The sequence below is a fragment of the Podarcis erhardii genome (genome assembly GCF_964252035.2).
Source record: "Podarcis erhardii genome assembly, chromosome: 12".
NCBI lineage: Eukaryota > Metazoa > Chordata > Lepidosauria > Squamata > Lacertidae > Podarcis > Podarcis erhardii.
The window spans coordinates 960,542-987,405 of NC_138513.1; the positions used below are offsets into that span (position 1 = coordinate 960,542).

The following is a 26,864-nucleotide window of genomic DNA, read 5'->3' on the forward strand; positions in this document are numbered from 1 at the left end:
CCCCCCCCCGGTTAAACCACCCCTTTCACCTGAGTAGGAAGGGGGCTGTCGCAGGAGCAGCTGCCATTGGGTAAAGAATTCTTCCCAGGCCCTTGCTGGTCTTGGTCCTGGGCTTGGCCAGGTTACTGGGCCACGACCATTTCTTCCACTGCGCTCTCTTCTGGTTGTGGTGGGGAGAGAAAGGCCCCTTCAAGGTCGGGGGGGGGGAGATGCCAGACCGATGGTGCGAGAGACGACTGAGCCCCACTTCCTCTGCCCCCCCCCCCAGGACTACATGCAGAACATCCACGGGAAGGAGATTGACCTGCTGAGGACGACGGTGAAGGTGCCAGGCAAGAGGCTTCCGCGGGCCACGACCACCGCTGCCTCCAGTGCCAGCCCCAAAACCAATGGGCTGGCCAAGGAGAGGAGCAGCATCCAGTTCCCCGGAGGCTCCAGTAAGAGCGGGGCGCGTTGGCTATGGGGCAGGGCTACGGATGGACAGGGGGAGCGTGGCCTGGGCAGTCAGGAAATGCTGTGGTGGGGCTGGCATATGGGAGCCAAAAGCACAAAGTCCCGGGGGGTGGGGGGAGAGGTGCTGGTGCAGTCAGAGGCCCACAGGAGAGGCTGCCTGCCCTTGCCATGCCCTTTGCCTTGCGGCTTCCTGCCAGTGCCCAGACCTCCCTTCCCTTGATCTGCAGCCTCTCTTGGGTGCCCCTTGCCTGCCCCTGCTGTGTGCCTGCAGGAGGACGGGCTACAGGGCTACAGGCCAGCCCCTGTCTCTCTCCCCACCCCCACCCCCTGGCAAGAGGATGGCCGCCGCTGCCCAACTTTGGAGCGCTTGACTTCGCAGCTCAAATGTTCCTCTAATGGAATGTAGATGGAGTGATGGAGGGAAGGGAGAAGATGAGCAAAGTGCCGGCTCTATTAACGGTTTTCAGTGTCTAATTAAATGCAAATAACTAGCATTAAAGCCCCATTACGGCTGAGCATCCAAGCCCTCCAAAGTTGGGAAGTTTGCAAAGTGGGGGCTTTGTTTCTGGGGCGAACGCAGCCGTTGCCTGCAGGTGGGTGGTGGGTGGACAGAGTGTGCCGGCAAGGAGCGGTTTTCCCCGGCTCGGGGCGCCGGCCCAGCTCTGCCCGCCTCCCCTGCCAAGCCCTGCTGAGCCTCTCCCTTCAGTCTGGCGAGTTGGCGGCTGGGGAGAAATCTTTTGGAAGAGGAAATCTGGTGTTCTGACCGAGGGGCAAGGCCAGGGTCTTAATGGGTGGCGATGGAAATGGAGTCCCCTCTGGCCCTTCTGAAGGCCCACTGGCCGCTGGTGGCGGAATCTTTTCAGAGATCCCACAAAAGCTGCAGCCACAACAAATCTCCTTGTTGTTTCTGCTCCAATGCGCATGTTTGGCATTCATGGCTCCAGCTCCCTCCAGCTGGCTTTCTGGCGGGGGGGGGCCCTCTCAACGCTGCAGCTCGGAGCCAGGTCCCGGCCAGCCTCACCTGCCCTGCCAAAGATGGGTTGGGGCTGGGCCCCCAGGCAGCCTCTGCCATGCCCTGCCCTTGCCCGGTGCTGTGCAGAGTCAGTGCCACAATGATCCCACCCCCGCAGGGCAAAGGGGGGGGGTGGCACGCAGATGGGCGCTTGGTGCACAGGAAGAGGAGACCTCGGTGTATCTGGAAGGGAGTCGATGGGAGGGTGTATTTCCTCCTGAAGGTCTTAGGGGAACGGATCAGGATGCCTGCCCAGGCTCCACAGGGGGTCTGCTCCTCACCTTGCCTGGCGCTGGGTTCAAGAGGAAGGAGAGGTTTGGGCCTTGTGGAGGGAGGCAGAGTGCATCTGGACTGTGGGTCTTGCTCTGCCCTTCCACCCGTGGCGTCATTGGTGCGCGTGGGGCTGGCTCGTTGGCTTGATTGTTCCCCTCTTAAGCACGCATGGCTGGCATGTGCTCTGCCCTTCGCCCCGGCCAGGCACGTGCCCCGCCCCCCCTGTCCCCCCACCCGCACAGCAGGGGCAGAGAGCGCGATTGGCTCCCTCAAGCCCGGTTGCTTTGCCTGCTGTGATCATGTCACGTCGGGCTCTGTCGATGTTAACATCTCATTATCTTTGTTACTGTAATTACATTATCCGCTGCTTTATGCAGAATTATTCTCCAAGGACTAATTGATGGATCCATGTTTAATTCATTAATCATTAGCATCAAATTCGACAATTACAGTGCACACTGATTGTGGAATTTCAAATGTAATGAGGGAAGAATTAACAAAGAAAAGGGAAACCTGTTTGGCTGCTGCTCTGCTGCTCACTACGGGGGTGATGACATTGAGGCAGGGGGAGAGGCGGGGGGCTCTGGGCAACGGAGGGAGGCAGGCAGAGTGAAGACTCCTCCCTCACCTCTGGAAGCAGGGGTCTCTGGACTCCCCTGCCCTGGGAATGGGGGCAGCCTTCTTCAAGAGGTCTCTTCCCTGCCAAGGCTGAGCGGCCTCAGGTGCGAGGCATGACTGCAAAACAGTTCCTCTCCTGGCAGAAATGTCTATGTGGCTCCCCACTGGATCTTGGCCGGCCCCTGTTCTCTGTCCAGGCAGCCCTGCTCTTCCCTGCACATCCCCTTTGCTGCCAACTTAAATGCCCCATTAGCTGTGCCCTTCCTACCCCCCCCCGTAAAGTATTTTTTTTCTTGTGTTGAAATCTATCAGAAATGCAAATAAATAATAATAATAACAGCAACAATAATGAAATTTTAGTCTAAAAGGCCATGGATGCTTTAATTAGCCAAAGGCCTTTACTGTTTTAAAAGCATGCAATGATATAGTGTGTGACTCCTTAGCAAGCCCAGCTGTGCATCATACATAAATGGAAGGTGTTATTTGGGGGCGGGGGGTTAGAAGCAGCCTGCAGACCTTATAATCTTGTAGAAAGTTGCATTTTAAGTTTGAAGGCTCGGAGAATGAAACCGCCCCGTCATGTAATCGGTGATGAGCAGCAGTGCCTTCAGCTCTTCCGCTGAACTGCATGCCACCTTCCCCATCCTGGCCCCTTCCAGACTACAACTCCCATCAGCCCAAGGGCTACATGACACGAAGACTGATGGGAGTTGCCCTTAACTCAGGTGTGTCTCTTTTACACCTGCCCCACACAGCCCAAGCAAGAGGCACACCTTTGGCATGGACTCATTTCTCTTCGCTGAATCCATGCCTCGAAGATCCATGGATCTCTTGATGTTTTGTAAAACTGATTGATCATTTTTATTTGATTTTGCAAATATAATTTTATAACAGTCCAAATACAGTGGTACCTCTGGATGCGAACGAGATCCGTTCCGGAGCCCCGTTCGCATCCAGAAGCGAACGCATCCGTGCATCCGCACATGCGCGGGTCGCAATTCGCCGCTTCCGTGCATGCGCATGGCGGCATTTTGAGCATCTGTGCATGAGCAAGCGGCGAAACCCGGAAGTAACATGCTCTGTTACTTCCGGGTTGCCGTGGAGTGCAACCTGGAAATATTCATCCCGAAGCTACTTCAACCCGAGGTAGGACTGTAGACATCCATATATAGAGATTACTCTGAATCTCCAGACTTCTCCCCATCCCCTTCATGGGTCCTATTATTTACATTTAAAACTGCATATTATTCTGTAATCAATCCATCCATATTATGGTGTTTGTTACGTTACAAGTGAGATTAAAATCCTGCTGATGTTTTCATCCGCTTGCAGTGGTCTCCTAAATAGATTATAATTTCCCCCCATTCTTTTTAAAAGTTTTTGTCCTCTTGGGTTCCTGAGCTTTCCAGTCAACTTTGCCATTTCGGCATAGTCCATCTGCTTGTTTTTCCATTCCTCTCTGGTCGGGACTCGTTCTTCTGTCCGCCTCTGCGTGTGTTTTGTAAAATTGAAAAACAGCCCAGAGAAGGGGGCTAGCAAAGGCCATGAGGCAGCAGTTCTGACTTGGAAGGTTGCAACTGCGGCTGAGGAGGGGGGGGGCTGCTCATCCTTTCCCACTTGCCATTCCCCTTCCCTTGTCTAAATTCCCCATGCCCTTGCGCCCGGCGCTGGGAACAGGCACCTGTTTTCTGCCTGGGCCCTGATTGCCATGGTGTGGGGGGGGGGCGGGTTCGGTTACGAAAAGAAGCTTAGGAGAGAAAAGGTGTCTCTTCCCTCAGCTCCCCCCCCCCCACTTTTTAAAGTTTTATTTTTGCTTTAAGAATTCAGGTGGTGATCTGAGCGTGGAGCTGGCACACCTTGGCTGGGCCCTTGGCTTTGTTCCCAGGGGTCCTGCCAAGCTTCCCCCATCCTCCGGGGGGCGGAGGGGGCCTGAGTTCGGGAGGCACCGGCAGCGGCCTCACCACTGTGTAGCGGGGGGTCTGCTTGGCAGATCTGCCTGGCTCGCACCAGCCGCTCATTCTTGGGGGGCCTGCACCTTTATATTTTGATTTGTGTCATAAAAATGTGTACACTGTTTATTAAAAACCAAAACCTCAAAGCGGTTTACAAAGGATAAAGGAAGGAAATCAAGATGAAAATACAGCTGTACTTTAAAGCATGCAAAAGTTAAAATACTAAAACAGATTAAAACCCTTTGCATGTGTTCCTTCCAGCGCCTCCCTCAGAGTGCTGCTTCTTCGGTCATCCAGAGCAATCTGGCGGCGGCCGAGCTCTCCTCACAAAACGCCACTCCCTGGCAGTATTACTGTTCCACTCTTGATTCTGAAAGGGTCTCCATTTTTATTTGTTCCATTTTTTTTATTTCGTAAAATGGCACACCGCCTGGTTGTGGTTTGCAAAAGCATAAAATGAGAATGCCAGGATAACATTTCAATAGTTTTAAGACACACACAAAATTAAAATACTAAAACCAGTTCAGATTCACAGCAACTTTTTAAGCGTCTGGGGAGGCTGGTTTAAGCAAGAATATTTTTAGCAGGCTCTGTGAAAGGTCCAGTGAAGGCGCCTGCTGGATGTCAAGAGGCAGGGAGTTCCACAGGGGAGCTCTGGAATCGTTGAGCTCTTGCCAATGTGGAAAGGGTATTATGGGGTGCCTGGGATAGTGCCAGTTCCACTGATGGAGGGGGCACAGGTCAAGTAAATAAAGAGAGGGTGCGGGAGGGGTCCAGGTTCCCCCCTCCTGCCCCCAGGGGCCATTTCCTCTCGACTCTCAACAGGCTTTGCCAGCTGCAGAAATGGGTCTTTGCCACCACTGTTCACCTGTTAGGGCTTTAGACAAGTGCGCTTGAGGCTTTTTGTGTTTTTAACTGTTTATTTTATATGTGAATCAACTTGAGACTGTGGTTTAGGAGGCAATGAATGAATCGCCGTCAATGCTAACGCTGCTCCTGCCTTAGGAGGGAGGAGTCTAGTCAGTGGCGGAGGCCAGGGAGCTCAGGCTTTGCCATGCTCAGTTCTCAGAGCACTTCCTGCTTAAAAGGTCTCTGGCAGCAACGCCAGGGGAATTTCAGGGGGTGTTGGCTGGACTGGGTTCGGTGGCCCCTCGGAGGGGGGGGGGTGTCAGTAGAAGGCTCCCTGCGCTGTTGTGCATCATGTTTTAGTTGAGGAGCAACTTGCACATTTGATGCAAAATGAGCATCATAGGATAAGAAAGAGCACAATGTCCTCTTAAGCATCTCCTGTCCCTCCCGATCAGACACAGCTTGGAAACCTGGAAATGATCTCTTTCAGCTTCCTCCTTCTGGAAGAAGGTCCAGGGTTATAAAGACCAAGACTAGCTACCTGAGAAACAGCTTCTACCCAAATGCAATTCTGGTTTTAAATGCAGTATAAGGAGTATATTGTATTGTAGTATATTGTATTTTAAAATGGGGTTTCAGAGTTTTTAGGGGTTTTCGAATGTCTTAAGTAGATTTTTCAATTTCATTGTTCCGTATGGGGCAGTGACAATAAAGATATCGTATCAAAAGCTAAGCCCCTGAGTCCCACAAGGCTGGCTTTTCTGGAGGAGGGGTTTCGTAGGTGTTTGCTTCCTTTACTGCATTTGCCCCTCACCTTTCGCCAAGGAGCTCAAGGTGAGCTGGTCCCCCCAGCTGCCTCCTGCCAGACAGAGCCAGCGCAGGTGTGCCCGTTTCTGCCAGAGAGAGCCCGTCTAAGGGGAGCAAGAGCCATCAGCTGCCTTGATGTGTTTCAGCAGTTATCGGGATCTGTCCTTGTGAGCAATCCTAGAATCAAGATTGTAGAGTTGGAAGGGACTGCCAAGGGTCATCGAGTCTGACCCCCTGCGATGCAGCAATCCTAGCCGAAGCATCCCTGACAGGTGGCCAACCAACTTCCGAAACCACCAAGCAAAGAGAGCCCGCCACCTTCCAAGGCTCTCCATCCCACCAGCAAACAGCTCTCACACTCAGAAAGTTTTCTCTGAGGTTTAGTCAGAATCTCTTCTCCTTTGAATCCGCTAGTTCGGGTCCTCCCCTCTGAAGCAGCAGAAGACAATTAGCACAGCCTCTTCCTGCCTTCAGGGACGCGGGTGGCGCTGTGGTCTAAACCAGTGTTTCCCAACCGGTGTTCCGCGGCACACTAGTGTGCCGCAAGACGTTGCCTAGTGTGCCGTGGGAGGGTGGCGGGCAAGTCCGGCGGCGAGAGGCGGGGCGGCGGCGGCGGCGAGCACACGCGGGGCGGCGAGCGAGCTCCCTCCCAAATCCCATCGCCGCTCGCTTCGGCCGGCCGCCCCGTGCCGCCGCCCCAAGCCTCGCGCGCCCAGCGGGAGCTCCTGCCGGGCGCGCAAGGCTTGCAGACACTCGCCCGAAGCACGGGGAGCCCTCCGGAGGGCTCCCTGTGCTTCGGGCAACAGGCTGCCGCCCCAAGCCTTGCGCGCCCGGCGGGAGCTCCTGCCGGGCGCGCAAGGCTTGCAGACACTCGCCCGAAGCACGGGGAGCCCTCCGGAGGGCTCCCTGTGCTTCGGGCAACAGGCTGCCGCCCCAAGCCTTGCGCGCCCGGCGGGAGCTCCTGCCGGGCGCGCAAGGCTTGCAGACACTCGCCCGAAGCACGGGGAGCCTTCCGGAGGGCTCCGCGTGCTTCGGGCAACAGGCTGCCGCCCCAAGCCTTGCGCGCCTGGCGGGAGCTCCTGCCGGGCGCGCAAGGCTTGCAGACACTCGCCCGAAGCACGGGGAGCCCTCCGGAGGGCTCCGCGTGCTTCGGGCAACAGGCTGCCGCCCCAAGCCTCGCGCGCCCAGCGGGAGCTCCTGCCGGGCGCGCAAGGCTTGCAGACACTCGCCCGAAGCACGGGGAGCCCTCCGGAGGGCTCCGCGTGCTTCGGGCAACAGGCTGCTGCCTCAAGCCTTGCGCGCCCAGCGGGAGCTCCTGCCGGGCGCGCAAGGCTTGCAAACACTCGCCCGAAGCACGGGGAGCCCTCCGGAGGGCTCCGCGTGCTTCGGGCAACAGGCTGCCGCCCCAAGCCTTGCGCGCTGGGCGGGAGCTCCTGCCGGGCGCGCAAGGCTTGCGAACAGCTTCCTGAAGCCTGGAGAGCAAGAGGGGTCAGTGCGCACCGATGCCTCTTGCTCTCCAGGCTTCAGCGAAAGCCTGCATTCGCCCCATAGGACGCACACACATTTCCCCTTTATTTTTGGAGGGGAAAAAGTGCGTCCTATGGGGCGAAAAATACGGTACTTTCTTTGTGTTTATTTGACGCCTATTAAAGAGAGTTACTTTATATATAGTCAATATAGGCACAGAGTTAATTTTTTAAACATTTTCTAATGGTGGTGTGCCTTGAGATTTTTTTCATGAAACAAGTGTGCCTTTGCCCAAAAAAGGTTGGGAAACACTGGTCTAAACCACAGAGCCTAGGACTTGCCGATCAGAAGGTCGGCAGTTCGAATCCCCGTGACGGGGTGAGCTCCCGTTGCTCAGTCCCTGCTCCTGCCAACCTAGCAGTTCGAAAGCACATCAAAGTGCAAGTAGATAAATAGGTACCGCTCCGGCGGGAAGGTAAACGGCGTTTCTGTGCGCTGCTCTGGTTCGCCAGAAGCGGCTTAGTCATGCTGGCCGCATGACCCGGAAGCTGTACGCCGGCTCCCTCGGCCAGTAAAGTGAGATGAGCACCCCAACCCCAGAGTCAACCACGACTGGACCTAATGGTCAGGGGTCCCTTTACCTTTACCTTCCTGCCTTCACCTGGAGGATAAAGAGGAGGGTGGGGGTCTCCCTCAGCAAGGCCCTCCCTGTCCTCTGCCATCTGAGCCTGGCTTCTAGCTGCTCCCTTCCCAGCGCCCAGATCTGTGCTGATGGGCCTGACACTCAGGGGCTGCTCCAGTGACTCCTCGCCTGCCTGCCATGCCATTTCCAGCTGCACAGCTCTGTGAAATAGCTTTCCAAGGTGTCTCTCTGCTCAAACTCCCTCCCTCCCTCCCTCCTGACTCCCCAGAGCCTTGCAAGAGAAGGCCCCCCCCTCCGCTCTTGGCCCTCAGCCGCCTCCCAGGAGACCTGCAGAGAACGATGGCAAAGGACCCTCTGGTGCCTTGGCCAGTGGCTGGAGCCTGCCAGTTTCCTAGCGGGCAAACTGGGTGGCTCCAAGTTTCCAGAGGCCGCTGTGGGGCCTTTTCTGTCTGTCAACCGTCAGGCCTCCTGGCGTGACAGGCAGGGAAGGAGGGAGCCTGGCAGGGGTTCCACGTAATGCTTTGCTGTGGGCCCCTGTTTTGCCACGGGCACATGGGGCTGGCCGTTCCTGCCCTTGTTGGCTGCTGCTCCCAAACGCGCTGTCGGCAAAGCCCAGCCCAGAGGGGGTGCAGTGAGTGAGCTGTCCTTCCAGGGGGCCTTTGCTGTGGAGCAGGCCCACTGCAGGCCCACTCTTGGAGGGGAAGGCAGAGACTGATTCCCCATCAATGGAAATGGACTTGAGTGGCTGGATGGATGAAGGACGACAGCAAACTAATATGGGGGGGGGAGGTGTTGTGTGACCCATTGTGCACTTTCTTCAGAATTCCTCATTTGAACAGGGGACTCAAGGGGAGGCTCTGCCCCTGCGAGTCCTCTGAGCACCCCGCCCCCTTGGACCTCCATCTGAGGACTGTGCTGGCCCCATTTTCTGCAGCACTGCAGAATGAGCTTGTGGCTGTGTGGGCACCTGTGCCCCCTTCCCTTTCGCCCTGCTGCCGCCGATGGGCAATTTCAGCCTCCAGCTTCCTTCTGCCCAAGCCCCCCTGCTCCACCTAGCTTGCCTGGCACATGCCAGCTCCCAAGGACCGGGAACCTTGAGAGGGAGAGCTGCCACCATGAACACAAGTTGCTGCCCGCCCCCCTCGGCACCAGGCAGTGACCACGTCTGGCAGATGAGCTGCTGGCAGCTTGGCTCCTGCCTCCCACCACCAGCCCCTACTGAACCTGAATGTCTGTTAACAATGGCTTGTCGGGGGCGGGGCATCCTTGCCTGCACGGAATTGGCCCTCCTTTTCTGTGCCCAGCACAGAACTTCAGCCAACCTAACTGATGTTCTGAGCCCCCCAGCCAGGTGTGTCGCAGGTATTGGCTGTCTGGCATCTCAGGCGAGTGACAAATTCGAGTCATTCTAGTCCAGAGCAGTTTGGGAGCTGCTCTTCTTCTCAGCAGGTGTAGTTCCCCTGAGTTCTTCTCAAATCCCACACCAGGGTCCTTTTTAAAAAAAGTAAAGGAGAGACAGGAACAACGCTTATCTCAGGTGGACTTCCAAATTAGGAAGCTGAATGTGGGAAGATTCCGGGCAGATAAAAGAAAGTTAAACGATGGAATTTGCTCCCCCAGGAAGCTGTGGTGGGCTCCCGCTTGGGTGGCTGGAAAAGAGGGTTGGACAGGAGGGCTCTCGGTGGCTCATGGGCACAAGGGCCGGACTCTGACATCCCCAGCTGGAGGTAGCAGCAACGCTTCTGCTTCTGGCGGGGTATATATTATTATTATTACTATTATTACTATTATTATTATCCATTTCTTTTGTGAAAACCCAGCCTGGCTGGTCTCCCTGGCAGCTCCCTCTCCCTGCATAAAACTCATGCGCCTGTTGAGCCAGTGATTTGCACCTTGTGCTGGGATGGAAGTCAGGAGTGGGAGGCCGGGAGACGCCGGGTGGGCATTCCAGAGGGCCTGTGCCCACAATGCCATTGCTCTGCCCAGAGGCAGGAGGGTGGCTGGTGGGGGGAGTCAAGGTCTTGAGAAGGCTGCCCTCCTCCTCGTGCTCCTCCAAGACATTTTGCCCCCTGAGATGGACCCCAGAATGCTGTCCTCCTCCCCACCAGGGAAGAAGGGGCGAGAGAAGTTCTGCCTTAGGAACAAGGAGGGAAGGAAGATTAACGTTGGGATCTGCTGCCCTAGTGAATCTCCTTCCCTGGCAGCCCTGGCTGGGACCTTGTGGCTCCCCGTCGTCTCCAGCTTCTGGCTGGGGGGGTCTTGACCATGGCTGCTCCTGCCTGCCGCTGCTGCGGCCCCTCCCCTCCTGCCAGGCAAGGCAGCAAGAGAGATGGATGTGGCAGCCGGGAGCCGAGCACCAGCTAATTACCCTTCCGAGTATGTCTTGTAAATTAAGGGCTAATTAGAGGCAAAGTCGGTGTCATGGTTTTACACGTGTTTTTCAGGCGCTGAACCGCCAGAGGGAGGGGGAGCTCAGTGGAGCAGAGAGCGGGCGGCCCTGTCACTCATCCCAGGGTGGGGCAGGGGATGGGGCCAGCAGAGCAGCAAGGCTCCCCTCGGACCCCAGACCCCTTTACACCTGTCCTGGCAATGGTCAGGTTCGGGGCTTGCTCTCTATAGCACAGAGATAAATAGGACCACAAGGCTCTGGCCGGGTTTGGCTTGGAGCCCCAGCTGTGTGGGGTGGGCAGCAGGGGCTCGGGGGCTGCCTTGGCCCAGCCCCTCTCCTCCCCCCAGCTCCGAGATCCTAGAGGTTGGAAAGGGACCCCGAAAGGGCATCTAGTCCAACGTCCTGCAATGCAGCGATCACAGCCAACACATCCCTGACAGACAGCCATCCAGCCTCTCTTTAAAAACCTTCAGGGAAGGAGAGTCCGCCCCCTTCCAAGGAGGGAGTCCTGCCAGGATGGTGCCCCCTTGTCTCCCCATCAGCCTCTCCCTCCCACTTGCCCCATCCATCTGGGGGGCTGCAAGGCAGCTTCAGCCCCAGCCTGTGGCTCCCTGCCGCCCTTGCCGTGGTCCTCTGTCTCCCAGGCCTTGCCTTCCGGGATCCGTCTTGGGCAGAGAAGAAGTGCCTGTCCTCTCCCACTTTCTCTCTGGAAGTGCCCAGGGCTGTGAAGATGGGGGGGGGCTTCCTTGAAATGGGGCAGGTGATGGGCTGGCCAGCTGGGGCTGCTTGGCCCCCTTGCCCAGTGCAATGGGAGGGGAGCAGCCTCTGGGATGACAGCTTTTGCTTGGTTCTTCCCAAAAGTTTTGTTCCCGTAATGTAAGAAGATATAAATGCCGGGACACCCCGGCAGAGTGAGAGTTCCTGTGTGCCAAGGGGTTGGCAATGCCAAAGAGGGAATCCTGAAGGGCTCTGCAATATCCCCTCCGTGGTTCTCTGGCCAGAGGTTCAGGCTGATCCCTCACAGGACCCCACTGTCTGTCTGTCTGTCTGTCTCCCACTGATGCCCCTCCTGCTGTCCTTTCCGTCAGATGAGTCAGGAGGTGCCAGGCCAAAGGTGGGTGGGCTCGGCCACTACAGGCACAGGCGGACAGGCAGGTCAGAACTTGTGGACAGCAGGAACGTAGCCCCCTTCTCACCCTGGCCCTTGCCTCTGTCTGTCCCCCCAGCCCCAGCTCCCTGCTGGCTCCCTTGGGAATTCCCCCACCACAGGAAGCTGCGATTGGCCTCTCGGGCAAGTGGCCCCAAGGACCGCATACTGGGGGCAGAGGGAGGGGGGCACAGCTTGTTGCTGCCCCGCTTTGGTGGTGGCTGGGGTGGGAAGCTGGCGTGACTCAACAAAGCTGTTTCCCCAAGCTGCCCTCGACAGGTGTTTTTCAGGCATCGTAAAACAGCGCCATTCAGCAGCTGACCTGTAGCCTTTAGGAGCAAAGGTGCCTTTTTGCGTGCAGAGGGACTGGAGCTCCAAGCAATGGGGGGGGGCATCAGGGCAGCCAGCCCCCCATGCCCAAATATAGTGGCTTCACCTTCCCTCCTCTTGTCCTCAGAGGTCCCAGTGGCCTCCCAAATCCTTGGGTCTGGCTCCATCCCTCCGCTGCAGATCCCACACGCTCAGATGGGTCACCCCCTCACCCAGGGCTGTCTCTCTCCTGCAGGCGCCCCCCACTCGGCCAGCAGCACCTCCCTGCACTCGGAGCGCTCAGGCAGCGGCACCAACCTGGTGGGCTTCAGCATGAAGCCGGATGGCGGCGGGGGAGGGGGCATGCACCAGCGCTCCTACTCTGTCTCCAGCGCAGACCAGTGGAATGAGGCCGTCGTCCTGCCTAGCAACGTCCCAAACCCAGGTGAGTGAGTGGCAGCAGCCGTGTGTGTGTGTGTATGGGGGGGGTGCAGGGAAGGGGTTTGTGAGTTTTGTGCTGTGGGAGGTGGGCAGACCTGCTGCGGTTTGCCCCTGCAGCTGCCCCTCCATCTCTCAGCCCCTGTCTTCAGAGCTCAGCCCATGGAGTGGGGCCGCTGCCATGATGCAGGCCAGAAATTGCCCCCCCTCCCAGGAAGGTGGGGGTCCCCTCCGCCTCACTCCTCTTTGCCCTCCCCATGTCCTGCTCTTTATTCCAAGCCTGGGGCCCCAAAGTGTTTCCACAGGGATTGGGAAGGGGAGAAGGCAGGGGGAAAGGGGCCACCCCAGGCAAGGCCCAGCTTTGCCCAGGGCCAGGGGAGGTCGGAGGTCAGGCCTGGAGGGGCAGAGAGGCAGCAAGGGTCTTCTGCCTCCCAGGGGAAGGCTCTGGCCACCCTCTCACGCCTGCCTGCCTGCCTGCCTGCCTGTGGATGTGCTGCACCCGTTGGCTGGCTGCAATGAGCAGGAGCCCCAGTAAAAAATCTCTCCTGCCTCCCCCCTGCCTCCCCCCTCCCTCCCTCCTGCACGGGTGTTTCAGGACAGTTGAGTGAATTAAAATAATTCATACATTTCCCAACGTAGCCACTTTGCCGAATTGGAAAATAAATGCTTCTGTGCGGCATCCATCACTCGGTGCTTCCTGGCTCTGCCGCCGCACTAAAAAAGCAGTTAAATGCACATCAAGAGTGGAGGAGCCATTTCCATGCCTGCTCGCCCCCTTGTCGTTCTCATTAGCGCGGCAGCCGCCCCCCCACTCCCTCCCAGGGGCTTTCGCAGTTTAAAGAGAGCCTCTTTATGATCATTACCGGAGTCCGACTGCGCCGCCGCCATTTGGAGCTGGGGAGGCTCCTCATTTGTAACTGTGAAAAACTATCAATTTCGGTGCGCCTGATGCAGCGCCTCCATCATTGGCCCCATCAGCTCCCTGCTGGAAGCGAATTAATCAGACTGTTACTGCTGATGGGGCAGAGCGAGAGAGAGAGAGAGAGAGGGAGAGAGGGAGAGAACGAGTGAGCGGGCGGGCGGGAGCCAGCCAGCCAGCCAGACCCAAGGATGTGGGGCATGGCAGAGGGCTCCTCGCCCATCGCCCAGGTGGGGAGGACTCTGCCTGCACCACCAGGACCTGCCCTGGCCGGAGGCGACAGCAGAGGAAGTGGGGCTCTGGCGGTGAGGGGAGGGTGTCCTTATAGCAGGCCAGGGGCAAAGAGTGGCCGGAGAGCCCCTGCGGCTCTGGGAGCCCTTGGCAGACGGGGAGGTTCACCGCTCTGCCTGCATGAGCGTCGCTTGGGGTGAGGAGTCTCTTCCCGTATAGGCGGGTTGGTCTGGATGACCTTTGAGGTGCCCTCCACTACCACATGGCCCCGTTCCCAGGGCTTTTCCTGCAGCCCTGGCAGGGGCTGCATCCGTGTCGAATTCCACCCTGGTCCCCCTGGGTGTGGGAGAGTTTCCAAAACACCCCCCTCCTTGCCTGTGGTCCTCAACCTCTGGAAAGAAGAACAGCTGGCGGGAACGGGGAAACGGGGGGCCAAATGTGGCCCTCCCATTCTCTCCGCCTGGCCCCTGAGCCTCTCCCCAGCCCTGCCTTGCACTCTCCTAGGGAGCTTTTGCCCGGACGCAAGGCGTCCTTGAGCTCTGCTTAACAGGTGGGCGTGAGCAGAGTCTTGCCCAGCTGATGAAGCCCACTTTGGTTGCCCATTCTTGCCCCACACATGCCCCCAGAAGAGAAAGTGGCCCTCTGGCTGGGAAAGGCCTCCCCCCCCCCCAATCTGGCAATAAGAAGAGCCTCCTGCCACATTTGCCCCAACCTCCTGCTTCCCCCAGTGCCCAGCCAGATGCCTCTGGGAGGCTGGCAAACAGGGCAGGAGCTCTCTGCCACCTAGGATGCCCAATGCCTGCTCTCCTGGTCCCAGAGGTGGCGTGTGGCCCCCGGGACTGGTAGGCACTGGCAGGAGTAAGGGCCCCGGCAGAGGAGAGAGGTGGGGAGGAGGCCGTGAGTCAGGCGCCTGTCCTGGGTGGGGGCTGAGGGGTCAGGAGCCCTTCTGAGGTTGGCACTGCACAACTCGCTGTGGCTGTGGATCCTCCAGGGCCAGCATAGGAAGGGCAGGGCTTGTCCTCTACTCGGACGCCAGCCCAGAAGCCGTTGACTTGGTGAGGTCCCCGTGGCCGGGCCCCATCCAGGCCCCCTGGCAAGGGGGCCAGTTCATGCAGCCATGCTGGGAAGAGAGGCAGTCTCCTCATACCGAGACGGAGCATTTGGTCCATCTGGCCTAGTGGTGTCTGCACGGGCAGGCAGCAGCCTTTTCCAGCACCACACAGTGATGCCTAGGGTGTGTGTGTCTGAGACCTGCTTGCAGGGCAGCCCCTCTGCTGCCAAGCTCTGCCCCTTCCCCACATTGGCCCTGGCTGGGTTTGCAACACATGGGGCTGCCCCATGGCCAGATGTTTCCTGTCGCCAGAGCCCCACAGCTGAGCACGGTTGGGTCTGTAGCCCAAGGACAGGATCCCCCAGGGTGATTGGGCCCCTGCTTCCCCCTGGGCCTGGCTTGGGGGGAGCAGGGCCCCTTTCCCTTTGCAGAGGAGGCTGAGAGAGACCCCTTTCCCTGCTCTGTGTGGGGTTCTGTCCCACTGCCCCTTCCATTGCCCCTCTCCACCTGTGGCTGAGGCCCTGCTGGCTTGTCTCTGCAGGGCCCTGAATCCCTCACTAACTTCTGCAGCCGGGGGGCGGGTAAGGGGGCATCCTGAGCAGGGCAGGATCCAAAGGAAGTTCAGCCCATCACCTGCCTGTCTCCCTGCCCCCTGGCATGGCAGGGGTTCCGAAGCAAGAGGGGCTTCCCCCAAACTCTATGGGGGGAGGCCAAAGTCCTCCTCACAAACAGTTGGCATTAAGGACATCGGCTCCTGCCCTGCGCATTTAATCCAGTGCAACCTGATGTGGTTTCATTCATTTTATTTCGTAAAACTTGCACGCCCCTTGATTGTAGGAAACCTGAAAGCGGTTTACAAAAAGAATGTCGCTTTGAAGCCCAAATGCCCCCCCCCCCGATGGGAACGGTAGTTCTGCAAAGGGGTCAGACCAGAGACCACTAAAGGAGAAGCGGCAGGGGGGTGGGACGGTGGGGGCTTTTTAGTAACGCAGGTGAGCCTGATGTTTGTGCTGGGGGGCTGTTTGCAGAAGGGCGGGGGCAGCCCATTCCCCCCACTCCCAGTGAAGGGAGCCCAATGAGCCCCCCCCCAAGCCCCTGCCCTTGGGGGGTGCAGGGGCCGCACTGCCCGGGATCCCTAGCCAAAGAGGGTGGGGTTGGGCCGGGAGGGGGGGTCTGGAGCGCCTGGCGGGGGGGCTTCCGCATTTACGCTGATTGGGAGCTGGCGCTCTCTGCTCCGCGGCTGGAATTGAATGTCAGGCTTCTGATTTTGTTGCTGGTCTCTAATGAAATTTGACATTTAATGGTGAGAGCTGCGGCGGCGTGTGTGCGTGTGTGTGTGATCGGAGCTTGATTAGCGCACTCTAATTGACAGTAATTAGCCAGCTCCCTGATTGTTTCTAATTCTGCTATTAATTGTAAGGAACAGTATGATTGAGGATAAATTTGGCGCGTGGCAGGCAGGGATATGGAAGGCGCTCGCGGGGACCCTCCCATTCCTGCCCCATTGGTGGTGGGGGGGAATCTGCTCTGCCCTTGGGGGGGTGGCCTGGCCCTTTCGGTGGGGGGCAGGGGAGGCATTGATATCCCCCAATGGGGGGATGCCTTCCTAAGGGCAGAAAGGTAGTGGAGGGGTAGGCTGCCTGCTTTTATTGTAGAGTTGGGAGGTTCCCAGGGGTCATCCAGACCAACCCCGCTTGCGTGGGGCCTGGGGGTCGGCAGGGTGGGTGTGCCGCGGATGGCGCGTCTGACGCTCTCTCTCCTCTTTCCACCCCCAGCCAACGGCACCGCCGACTCCCTCAGCTCCAGCCCCAACGTGTCCAGCACCGCCAGCCCCAAGCTGGAGCCCCCACCGTCCCCCCACGCCAACAGGAAGAAGCATCGCCGGAAAAAGAGCACGGGCACCAGCCGGCCGGACGGGGCTGGGACGGTGGCCGAAGGTACCTTGGGGAACTTGCCTGCTGGGGAGGGCGAGGGTGGGCCTGATTCCCCCTTCAAGGCGCAGGCGCCCCCAGGAGAGGGCAACAGAGTGGGGGCTTCCGTTCCAGGCAAGCAGCCGCTGCTTCCTCGGAGGCTGCGTGAAATCACGGAACGGTAGATTTGGGAGGCAGCCCAAGAGGCACCTAGTCCAGCCCCCGCAGTGCAGGAGTCAGGTTGTGAATCCTTGTTCAGCCTCCAGAGCATGTTGCCGCCTAGCTGGGAGGGCCTTGAGAGCGGTCAGGGACCTGTCCTGAGCCTCAAGGCCTGGCCCTCCTTTCTGGGGCCTGCCTGCAGGGGCATTGTGCTTCCCAGGAAAGTCCGGCACGATTCCCAGCCTTCCCTTCGGGGTCTGTGGGGAAGGGGCTTCTCGCTTGCTCAGGGGGTTGTGCGTTGTGCTCAAGGAGGAGACACTGCCCAGGTTGCGCTGAGCGGGGCAGCTTGGGTTCTGCAGGAGGGAAGAAATAAATATCCATTAGAAGTGGTGTTCAGGGTGGAAGAAATAAATATCTGCTGCCTTGACAGTGAGGCCGCTAGTCCTCAAGGAGGGAGCGGGAGACCTCAGCTGAGTCTGTCTCCTCCTAGTCTGTGCCATGCCTGGCCTGGCCCGGGGTGTGGGTGTGTTTGCTCCCCTCGCCTAGGCTTGTGAGCTGCGTGTCCCGGGGGAGCTGAGTTAGACCGTAGCAATATCCCGGGGGTCTAGCACATCCTTAGAGGCTTTCAGGGGTGCAGGTCACTGAGCCCCTTCTCTGCGCAGACGGAGCAAGAAGGCTGAGGCTTCTCCTCCCCCCCCCTTGATCTGCTGGCAATGCAGAGGAAAGGCATTTGCATTGGTTAGTGGATATCTTCACATGCTCAGGAACCCCCGTGGCTCCTTCTGGCAACACCCCAAGGCCTCTCGGGTGAAGGGGGGCTTTGCATTCTCAACTCCAGCACCCATTTATCCCTTGCTGCACCTGCTGTGCAGAATGACGACTTGGGGGAGGGCAGACTCGACCTCCTTTTCCTGCAGCTTGATGTGGCCCCCAAACCCCCTTGGCATTCTGCTTGCTCCTCATTTTGCAGCGCCCAGGAATCTGCTGGCTCGCTGCATCCCCCTCCCCCTATCCCACACCAGGGCCCCCTTTCCCCCCAGCGGAAGAGGCATTTGGGGCTGGGGAGGGGGGCTCCCCGCAGGCAGGCAGGCAGGCCCCAGTGCCTCAGGTTGGCACCCTGGGAGAGTGGGTGAGGTCTCGGGATGAATTGCCATCAGTTTATCTCATTTAGGAGGTAATCAGAGGCGAGGACGTGCAGCGCAATTGAATCTTCGTTGTTCTGAAGTATCATAAATCACGCACGGAGCTGTTGCTTTTTTACATGGCCGCATGTTAAAGAGCGAGGCGCCGCCGCCACTGTGTCAAACTGCTCAGGGAGCGTCTGCAAAGTGCACCGGGGCGCGTCAGGCAGCCGTGGCAGAGGGCGGCTGAGCAGCCCCCCCCCCCCGCCCAACTTTTGCAAACTCCCCGACCAGCTGGGTGCGCGGCAGCTGAACTCCTGGGAGCAAAACGTGGCCGGTGGGGCTGGGGTGCGAGGGATCGGGGCAGGGTTCCTCCTCAGCTCCTTCCTCCCGGCCAGGGTCCCTTGGCTGTCTGTCTATCCCTGGCCGATGAAGAAGTCCTCCTGGGCTTAAGGAGGGAGGCAAGGGGCTCAGCACCAGCCTGGCAGCCCCTCAGCACCTTCCTGAGCAGCAGCCCAGTGATGTGCTTTTGTCGCGAAGCCCACACAGGGAAACCGGCGGCTGGCGAAGAGTTTCTTTGGGGCGGTGGCTGTGATTAATGCTGCCTGTCAGGGCCTGTCATAGAACCCTTGCTACCGGCTGGTGGGCGCTCCTGAGCAGCCCCCACCAGACTGCCAGGGATTACGCCTGGTCTCCATGTTCCTCCTGCTCCTTGACAGCCCTGCTGGATCCTTGCCCCCACCCTGCCCCGTGTCCCTTTGGGAACCTTGCCTCCCCTCTCCAGCCTCCCAACCCCCTTCCTGGCCTGTCCGCCAACCACTGGGGCTGTGCCAGGGGGAGGCCCCACTCCTCACTTGTGAGGGGCCCCCCTGCTCCGTTTCCATGGGGCGGCCTTCAGCCGTGTGCTTGTGGGCTCCCTCCGTCTGCCTGGCAGTGTGGGGTGGAGGGGGGAGGAGGGGGGCTGTCCCTGATGCACTAATACAGGTTAGGAATATTGGGTTTAATGAGCTGCAAAATGAGGCGGTAGCGCGATGACATTTACGAATGGCGCCCGCCTCGTGCATCCCCCCCACAACGCCTGCTCGATTGCGGAGGTGCCAAGTCCCTCTCCGAGCGATGAGGGGCTGCCATGATGCCAGGGGGCAGCCTCGCTCGTGGGGCTCCCTGGGCATGGGGGGCCAGAGAGGGGCCCGGCTGCAGATCCCGCTCGCACCAGCAGCCCTGGTGTGAAGAAGGCACGAGGGCAGGTGCTTTGCCGCGGAGCAGCGGAGGGTGGCATGGGGCCAGCCCCATAGAGAGTGGGGTGGCGGATCTCTCCCTCCTCCTCCCACGGCACCTGCTGAGGGACATCCCCCCAGGACTCCTCCGGCACGTGCTCCCTCCTTGAAAGATGCCCTGGGGAGCAGGTGCAGGCGAGGGGGGGGGTCTGGCTTGGCGGGCCTCGCTCCCCTGCTCCCCTCGTGGCCTTGCTAATTTCCCTCTCATTTGGAGGGCTTGTTGCCCAGGCAGCGTTGGAGACGAGGTCGCGGGGTTAACACCCATTAGCAGCCGCTGCCGCGGCGAGAAGACTGCCTGGCTTGCTCAGGAGTACTTCAGAGCGTTCAGCCTGCGAAACATCATCAAAAAATAATCAAGAGACGCACTCGCTCATTCCACTGCCCACTAATTCCTGGGGAGCCGCACGCGGACGTGGCTTAGCCCTCCCCCCTTCTCACACCCTTCCTGGCCAGCCCCACGGCAAGCGAGAGATCCAGAGCAGGAGACTCTCCGTGCCAAGCCCCCCACGGCCCCCTCGCCAGCCTTTCCGCAGAAGCCCATCCCAGTCTCTCGTCAAATTACCCAAATGCTCCTCTAATTTCTCAGTTGGTCAGTCACTGAGCTAATGAGTTTGGGGAGGGGGGAGCGAGCTGCTGGGCCCAGAGGAATGCACTGAAATGGGGGGGGCTGCAAAGCGAGGCGCTGAGCTCTCTTCCCCCTCCCCGTTGTTTCTCCGCATTGGAGTCCCGCAGCAATGGAGAGGACCCCTGGGGGGCGGGAGGGTGCCCAGGCAGCCTCCTCCTCCCCTCATGGCACAGAAACCTCCTCTGTTCCAGACGCAGGCTGCAGGGGCGAGATGGGCAAGGGACTGGCATGCGTAAGGCCACATGTCCTCCAGGGGTCTCCTCCGGGGCCCCCCCCCCAAAGCCCTGCTGCAGCTCTCAAGGTCCCACCTCCCAGGGCAGAGATGGCCGGAGATGGACGATGGGCTGGCAAGGAAATGTGGGCAGAGCGCCATGGCTTTGTTGCCCCAAGAAGTGCCTCCTGATGCTGCACCTGTGACTGGCACCAAGGAGCCTGCAGCGATGCCCGCTCTCCTGCCTAAGAAGGGGCAGAGGACAGTCACAAGGGAGCACTGGCACCAAGGAGCCACAGAGCTGGAAGGAACATCCAGCCCGACCCCCTGCAATGAACCCAAGGGCAGGCTGCAAGGACAGGGGGACAGGCGCAAGGAAGGGTTTGGCAGTCCTTGGGGTCCGAAAGGTTCTCAAGGAGATGCTGAGGTGTGGGAAGCCAAGAGAAGGCTTTCTTCCCTCGACCCCACCTGTCTCTCTGTGCCCCTCAAGAGGTGGGTGGGCAACAGGTTTAAAGCCTTGGCAGCTTTCCCATGATGCACTGGGGGAGGGAGTGGCGCTGGAAGGAGGGAGCTGGGAGCCCCGACCCCTAGCTGAGCGGGCGCCATCTGGAGAGGGAGGCCAGGCTCTGGGCTCCCACCCCCCTGGGGGAGAGGACTCTGGGGTGCCTGTTCTGCTCGCTGGTTCCCCTCCGGTTGACTGTGAGAAGAGGAGGCTGGACTCGGTGGGCCATGGGCCTGATCCAGCAGCCTGTCCTTGGCTTCATTGCAGGGGGTTGGGCTGGATGACCCTTCCAGCTCGCTTCCGTGGTCCAGCCACCGCCAGGCAAATGGTCCATTGATCGGAGGGCTGCCTGCTCCTGCAGGGAGGACGCCTTGGGCAGCTGCAGGGAGAAAGGTGCTTGTGCCAGGCCTGTGGCTTGGCAGGCGCAGAGGCGCTCCCTGGAGCTGGGGGGGCTCCCAAGGGCCTCCCTGGAGGCCCCTGCCTGACCTGACTGTGTGGGGGGGAGCAAGCCAGGTGCCCCTGGGGGCGAGGGAGCGTGGGGTCTGGGGAAGGGGCCTGGCTCCAAGGGCTGACCCATGCTGGGCCAGGACTCCCTTCCCTTGGCCCTGCCTGCCGGTCTCTCACAGAGAGTGAGGAAGCCGCATTATGGGGCTGAGGATGTTATTTGCATAACACTAATTAGGGAATTACACATCATTTTGCTATGAGCTGGAGCGTGGGCTGTGACATTGCATGGGATGATTACTCCTGGCCCCCGGCAACTCCCCTCCAGGGCGGTAGCAGCAGCAGCTGGGCAGGCATCTGCCCTGGGGGGGGGACCCCCCTCCACAGCCCCTGCATGCTGCCCATCTTCTGGCCCCTGTCCTGTCTCCGGCTGGGGCCACTCTGGGAGGCCCCTGCAGGAAAGGGCGAGAGACTGCTTTGCTCTGGCCGCTGCGCACCTCCTCCCCAAACTTGACTAGGTCCTAAAATAAAAGCATGCCCCCCCAAAAAAAAACTCCTCCATCATTTTTGCCTGAGGCCATTTAGTTGCCCTGCAGGCCACAAGTTGCTCCTCCTGGACTGTGTGGGGCCCTGGGGGCCTCCCTTCTCAGGTGACCCTGCAGTGCTGCTGCTGCTGCTGCTGCTGCTCAGGGACCCAGGCTTTCTCCTGAGGAGGGGCTTCCTCTCCCCTCCTGGGTGCAACCAGGCCCTGGGCGCAGCCGTGGGCAGGACAGAGGTCGTGGCTGCCAGGGGAGCCTCACGCCCCCCACTGCATGGCTGGCAAGAGTCCTGGCCAAAGTGGGTTGTGGACTGATCCTGGGAGGTGCTTCTTCCTGAGTGCAGATGCCCTGATTCTGGACCAGCTTGCACACATCAGCTCTGGACCACCCCTCCCATCCGCCTCGGCCTGCCTGCCTGCCTGCCTGCCTTCTTGTGCCGGGTCCAGTGGGCCTTGCAGTGCAGTACCAGGTGCTGAGAACAGTCTGCTGCCTCCTGTTGCTTCTCTCATCCACCTGGAGCTGCTTTCCCTTTCTCTGTCCACCTTTCTCCTTGCCTCTCCCCAAGATGCCTAGGCTGGTGGTGATGGTACAGTCCAGCCTGGATCCGGCCACCAGGCACTTCTGGGTTGTGACCCGTTGGCTGGATGCGGCTGCCCATGCATGATGCTTGTCTAGGCCGGCTGTGCTGAGCCTGTTCGTGGAAGCCGTGGGGAGAGACCCTTCTGCCCAGAGGGGGCTGGATCTGTGCTCCCCCAGCGTCACTCGGACTGTATAGACCACCCTTCATAAGGGGCGGCTTGCAACATTGCATGCACAGCACTGCATGTTGAGTGGTTGTGTTGCGTTTGATGGGACTTTATTGCTGCCCACCTGAAGGTTAGGCTGGGGCAGAAATGGATTAAGTGCTTCCCTAAAGGAGGGGAGTAATAAAGGGACAAAGGTTGCCTGGGAGCCAGTGCCAGGGGCTGCACGTCAAGGTTTGGAGCCTGAATAGCGTGGGGGCTTTGCCATCCCTCGCACCACCCGACTCTCCTCCAGGAAACGAGGTTTGTGACGTGTCTCCCCTTTGCTGGAGACAAGGGACTGGGTTGGAGAAAGAGCTTGCCTGCTTTGGCCATCTGGCAGCTGCCATCTGCCCAGCCCTCTGCCCAGCCCTATTATTATTAATAATAATAATAATAATAATAATAATAATAATAATAATAATAATAATAATTTATTATTTATACCCGGCCCATCTGGCTGGGTTTCCCCAGCCACTCTTTGCGGCTTCCAACGAAATATTAAAAATGCAATAAAACATCAAACATTAAAAATTTCCATGAACAGGGCTGCCTTCAGATGTCTTCTAAGAGTCAGGTAGTTGTTCATTTCAAGCGAGCCTCTCCCCTCTTTCTCCTCCAGAGCAAGACGAGTCCTTTGAGTTTGTCATTGTGTCTCTGACGGGCCAGTCGTGGCTCTTTGAGGCCTCCACGGCAGAGGAGAGGGAGCTCTGGGTGCAAGCCATTGAGAGCCAGATCCTGGCAAGTCTCCAGGGCTGCGAGAGCAGCAAGAACAAGGTAGGTCTGTCGGGGGGGGGGGGCAAAGCGGCTGTGATCCACGGTCTGCCGGGAGGGGATCATAGGGCAGGTTGCCATCCCTTTTCGCCAGCAGGGGTGTGGGGTTGCCCTGCTCCTAGGGGGACAGGAGAGGTGGAGCAGTGGGGTGAGGGCAGGGCAGGGGCAGGAGAAGAGCCCTGGGTTGGGGCAGAACCTCTGTCTGGGTTGAGGAGGGTCTCTCTGGCTTGGCACCTGCAAGGCGCCCACAGCACACCTGGCCATCGAGGCAGGACCCAGCTGCTGGAGTGTCCTTGCACATGGGCAAACTCCCTTTCTCTCACTGCTGGGGGTTCACATGCAGATCTGAAAGCGGGGGGGGGGGGCCTGGGAGCATCCAGGTCCAAAGATCCTGGCAGTTCTGATTCATGGTACCTGAGGAAATTGGGCAAGGCTGGTCACAGTCATGGCGCTTCAGCCCCTGCAGCCTGTGTATTGGCTTTCTCCTGTTGCTCCCCCCTCCTTTCCCAGTGGCCCTGAGCAGGAAGGAGGCAGATGGGGGGAGACAGGAACCCCTCACAGGACGCAATGTCTGCCTTTCTTTCAGGCTCGCCTGGGCAGCCACAGCGATGCGCTCGCTCTGCAGTCCATCCGCACCGTGCGCGGAAACAGCTTCTGTGTGGATTGCGATGCGCCCAGTGAGTGATGGCCTGGCGGTGGCGGGGGGGGGCGAGGAGCAGGGGTGTCTTTTCCTGCTGACAGAAGCTCCTCCACAGATCTGGACAGAGCAATCAGGGGTGGCAAACTGTTGCCTTGGGGGGTGAGGGAAAGCTCTCTGCCAGTGTGTGCCCGGGGCACTCTGGGCATTTTGTATCCCACAGAAGAGAGCGGCTCCTGGAAGCGCTGCGCCAAAAGTGCTTCTTGGGTTTTGGCAGCTGCCTGCTGCAGCCAAGATGCCCCCACCCACCCTGACCCTTTTCTCCCCCCCCCTGCCCAGCCTGGGTGAGGATGGCTCTGGCAGGAGAGGGGCGCTTTTGACCTGAGATGATTCCTCGCTGCCAACGGTCAGCCCTCACCAAACGTGTCTCTGTCTGAAGCCAAACATGGGCAGGGGGGGTCTGGTGCCCTGCAAAAAAAAAAAAAAACCAAACCACCAAGGCAGGGAGGGAGCTGTTGTCCTGGCTGCTGGCTCTGTAGCCCATTCCCAAAGGTATTGGGTCAGAGGGAGGGACATGGTGGGAAAGTCAGCTTCAGGTGCAGATGACTATTGGGGTGCTCTGCAGAAACTCCTGGGGTGCTGAGTCTCCAGGCATTCCATAACACCCTGCCCTCGTCTGGACCCTTAAATCTCACCTGAACTTGGTTTCTATGGGGAGAGAGGCAGGGGAAGCCGGCAGAAGCCACTCTCTGGCAGGCAGGCTCCTGAGGGCGGGGGTCCCTTTCAGGTGTTCATTTGCCTGCCCCTCCGCAGACCCGGACTGGGCCAGCCTCAACCTGGGTGCCCTCATTTGCATCGAGTGCTCCGGCATCCACCGCAACCTGGGCACGCACCTCTCTCGCGTGCGCTCCCTCGACCTGGACGACTGGCCTCTGGAGCTGGTGATGGTGATGACGGCCATCGGCAACACGCTGGCCAACTCCGTGTGGGAAGGCGCCATCGAGAACTACCCCAAGCCGCCCCCGGAGAGCTGCAGGTAGGCCGCGCCGGACGGAGGCCGCTGTGCCCCCTGCGGCCAGGGCTCCCAGGACTCGCCCCTCAGGCGGCTGCCCCGTGGGGGCCTCCATGCGCTTGGTGGGGGGAAGGTGCTCTTGTGCCTGGTTCTAGAAAGGGGGCCAGAGGTGCCCCCCCCGTCCTCTCACTTCTCTAGTGCTTGTGTTGGATTGGGGCAACAGCCTTAGGCTGGGAGAAGAATCCCTTCCCGGGGCGGGGCAGGACCAAGCTCAGAAAAAGGGGTGAAACCTGAAGGAATTCCAGTCAAGTGGGAGCTGCTTTTTGTTTGAGATGGCAAACAAAAAAGTGGTGTGTGCATTTTTCAATAAATAAGAGGAGAGGCTCAAAACATCTGGCTGCCCAAGGCCAAGGGCAAGCTGCCAACTAGCCTGGCCACTGAATCTTACTCCTGCGCTGGTGAGGGGGTAGCTGCCCTCTGACAAAACTGAGGAAGCAGCAGGCTAGCAAACTGAAGGGACTGGCGGGGGGCACCCTCCCCCAGCACCTGCTGCTGGGACAAACATCTAGCCAGTTTGCGATAACCAGAAGGCTGTAAATTTAGGGTGGAGGTTACAGGAGAAAGAGTTGACCGTTTGAAGGTGTGGATTTGCATCTCGGACCTGCCAGATTGAAAGGCCCCAAAAGGCACACACTCACAAAGGGGCGTCAGAATTACGAGAGTACTTCTCTGTGACCTCAAACACATGTAGTCTGAGAACTGGACATTCATAGACTTAGTGTTGTTGTTGTTTAGTTGTTTAGTCGTGTCCGACTCTTCGTGACCCCCTGAACCAGAGCACGCCAGGCACTCCTGTCTTCCACTGCCACCCACAGTTTGGTCAAACTCATGCTGGTAGCTTCGAGAACACTGTCCAACCACCTCGTCTTCTGTCGCCCCGTTCTCGTTGTGCCCTCCATCTTTCCCAACATCAGGGTCTTTTCCAGGGAGTCTTCTCTTCTCGTGAGGTGGCCAAAGTCTTGGAGCCTCAGCTTCAGGATCTGTCCTTCCAGTGAGCACTCAGGACTGATTTCCTTCAGAATAGAGAGGTTTGATCTTCTTGCAGTCCACATTCCAAGCTAGGAATCTGAAATTTGGTTCATGGGCACCTCTGGTTTTTAGGAACGTCTGAAAACCGAACATCCAGGGAGCAGTAGCCCAAACCCATGCATGGACTCGGGGGGGGGGCGGGGATCAGTCAATATCTCTTTATTGCACAGCGAAAAATTGCCTTGCAAAATGCCCAGTTCTGCAGTGCAGTCACACCAAACATAATAAAACGGTCACTAATAATAATCTCTACAATCTATAATAGGTTGCTGCTTACAATTTTGTGACGGAGAGCAAGAGTGACTGGATGGTTCCAGATGCACCCATTCTCCACTCAGGTTAATAGAGGAACTAGAAAACAGGCTGTTTGTATATGGCTGCCTCAAAACGGGTATCTGAAGAAGTGTGCATGCACACGAAAGCTGATACCAATAACAAACTTAGTGGGTCCCCAAGGTGCTACTGGAAGGAATTTTTTTATTTTGTTCCAGAATGGGGACTCCCTGTGCACCTCAAAATGACTGAGGTCCTTCCTCCCTATTCAGCTGGGAGGGACCAGCTATCCCCCTCGTCCTCTGACAGACGTTGCAGGGCCCCCATCGGCTGTGGCTCTTCCGCATTAACTAGCAAGGTGGCATCTGGGATGTGAGGCCCAGGACGCCCAGACCCCCAGGAGACTCTGAAAGGGGAGTTTCCTCAACATTCAAGAGTCAAAGCTGTTTTCCGTATGATGGGAGCCAGCAAGAGAGCAGGCAGGTTCTAGCCTGGGGTGGCAATGCTTCTTCACTGACTGGCACGAGGTGGCAGGATGAGGTTCAAGCTGCAGCCTCAGGCTCTAAGGGGGCAGCAGCAAAGGGGGGAACCCGCCCCCAGGGAGAGGGAGATCTCTGCATTCATTAGAGCCCAGTGTGCCTCCACCGCAGCAGGGCCAGCTCTCCAGCTGACCTGGGAAGACAGCGCTGCTCTTTTCCCGCTCCAAGCAGACAGGTAAAGCCTTAATTTCCGCAATTAGCACAGCCGGGCAGGAAGAGGAAATGCAAATGCTGGAGATTGCTTAACACTGTGGAATCATCCCTTCCCCTGGTCTCTGAAGTTCTGATGCGCTTCCTCTGAGGCATCGTAAGGCCAGACCGGGAGGTGGTGACGTGGGTGGAAGGTGGTTTCATTATTATTATAATGATTATTGGTTTGTTTCTATTTCTGTCAGGAACTGCAAGAATCGTT

General features: G+C 58.7%; 1 protein-coding gene across 3 annotated transcripts in view; it reads left to right on the forward strand.

The window, feature by feature from the left end:
- Nucleotides 1-26,864, forward strand: part of AGAP3 (ArfGAP with GTPase domain, ankyrin repeat and PH domain 3) — a 102,113-nt gene that overhangs the window by 72,871 nt on the left and 2,378 nt on the right. For all 3 annotated transcript variants that reach the window (XM_081834221.1, XM_081834220.1, XM_081834222.1), the window contains 6 exons: nt 269-437; nt 12,176-12,364; nt 16,334-16,495; nt 22,751-22,905; nt 23,489-23,579; nt 24,353-24,575. In XM_081834221.1, the coding sequence (XP_081690347.1) occupies nt 269-437; nt 12,176-12,364; nt 16,334-16,495; nt 22,751-22,905; nt 23,489-23,579; nt 24,353-24,575 (989 nt within the window). The remainder of the gene's footprint in view (nt 1-268; nt 438-12,175; nt 12,365-16,333; nt 16,496-22,750; nt 22,906-23,488; nt 23,580-24,352; nt 24,576-26,864) is intronic.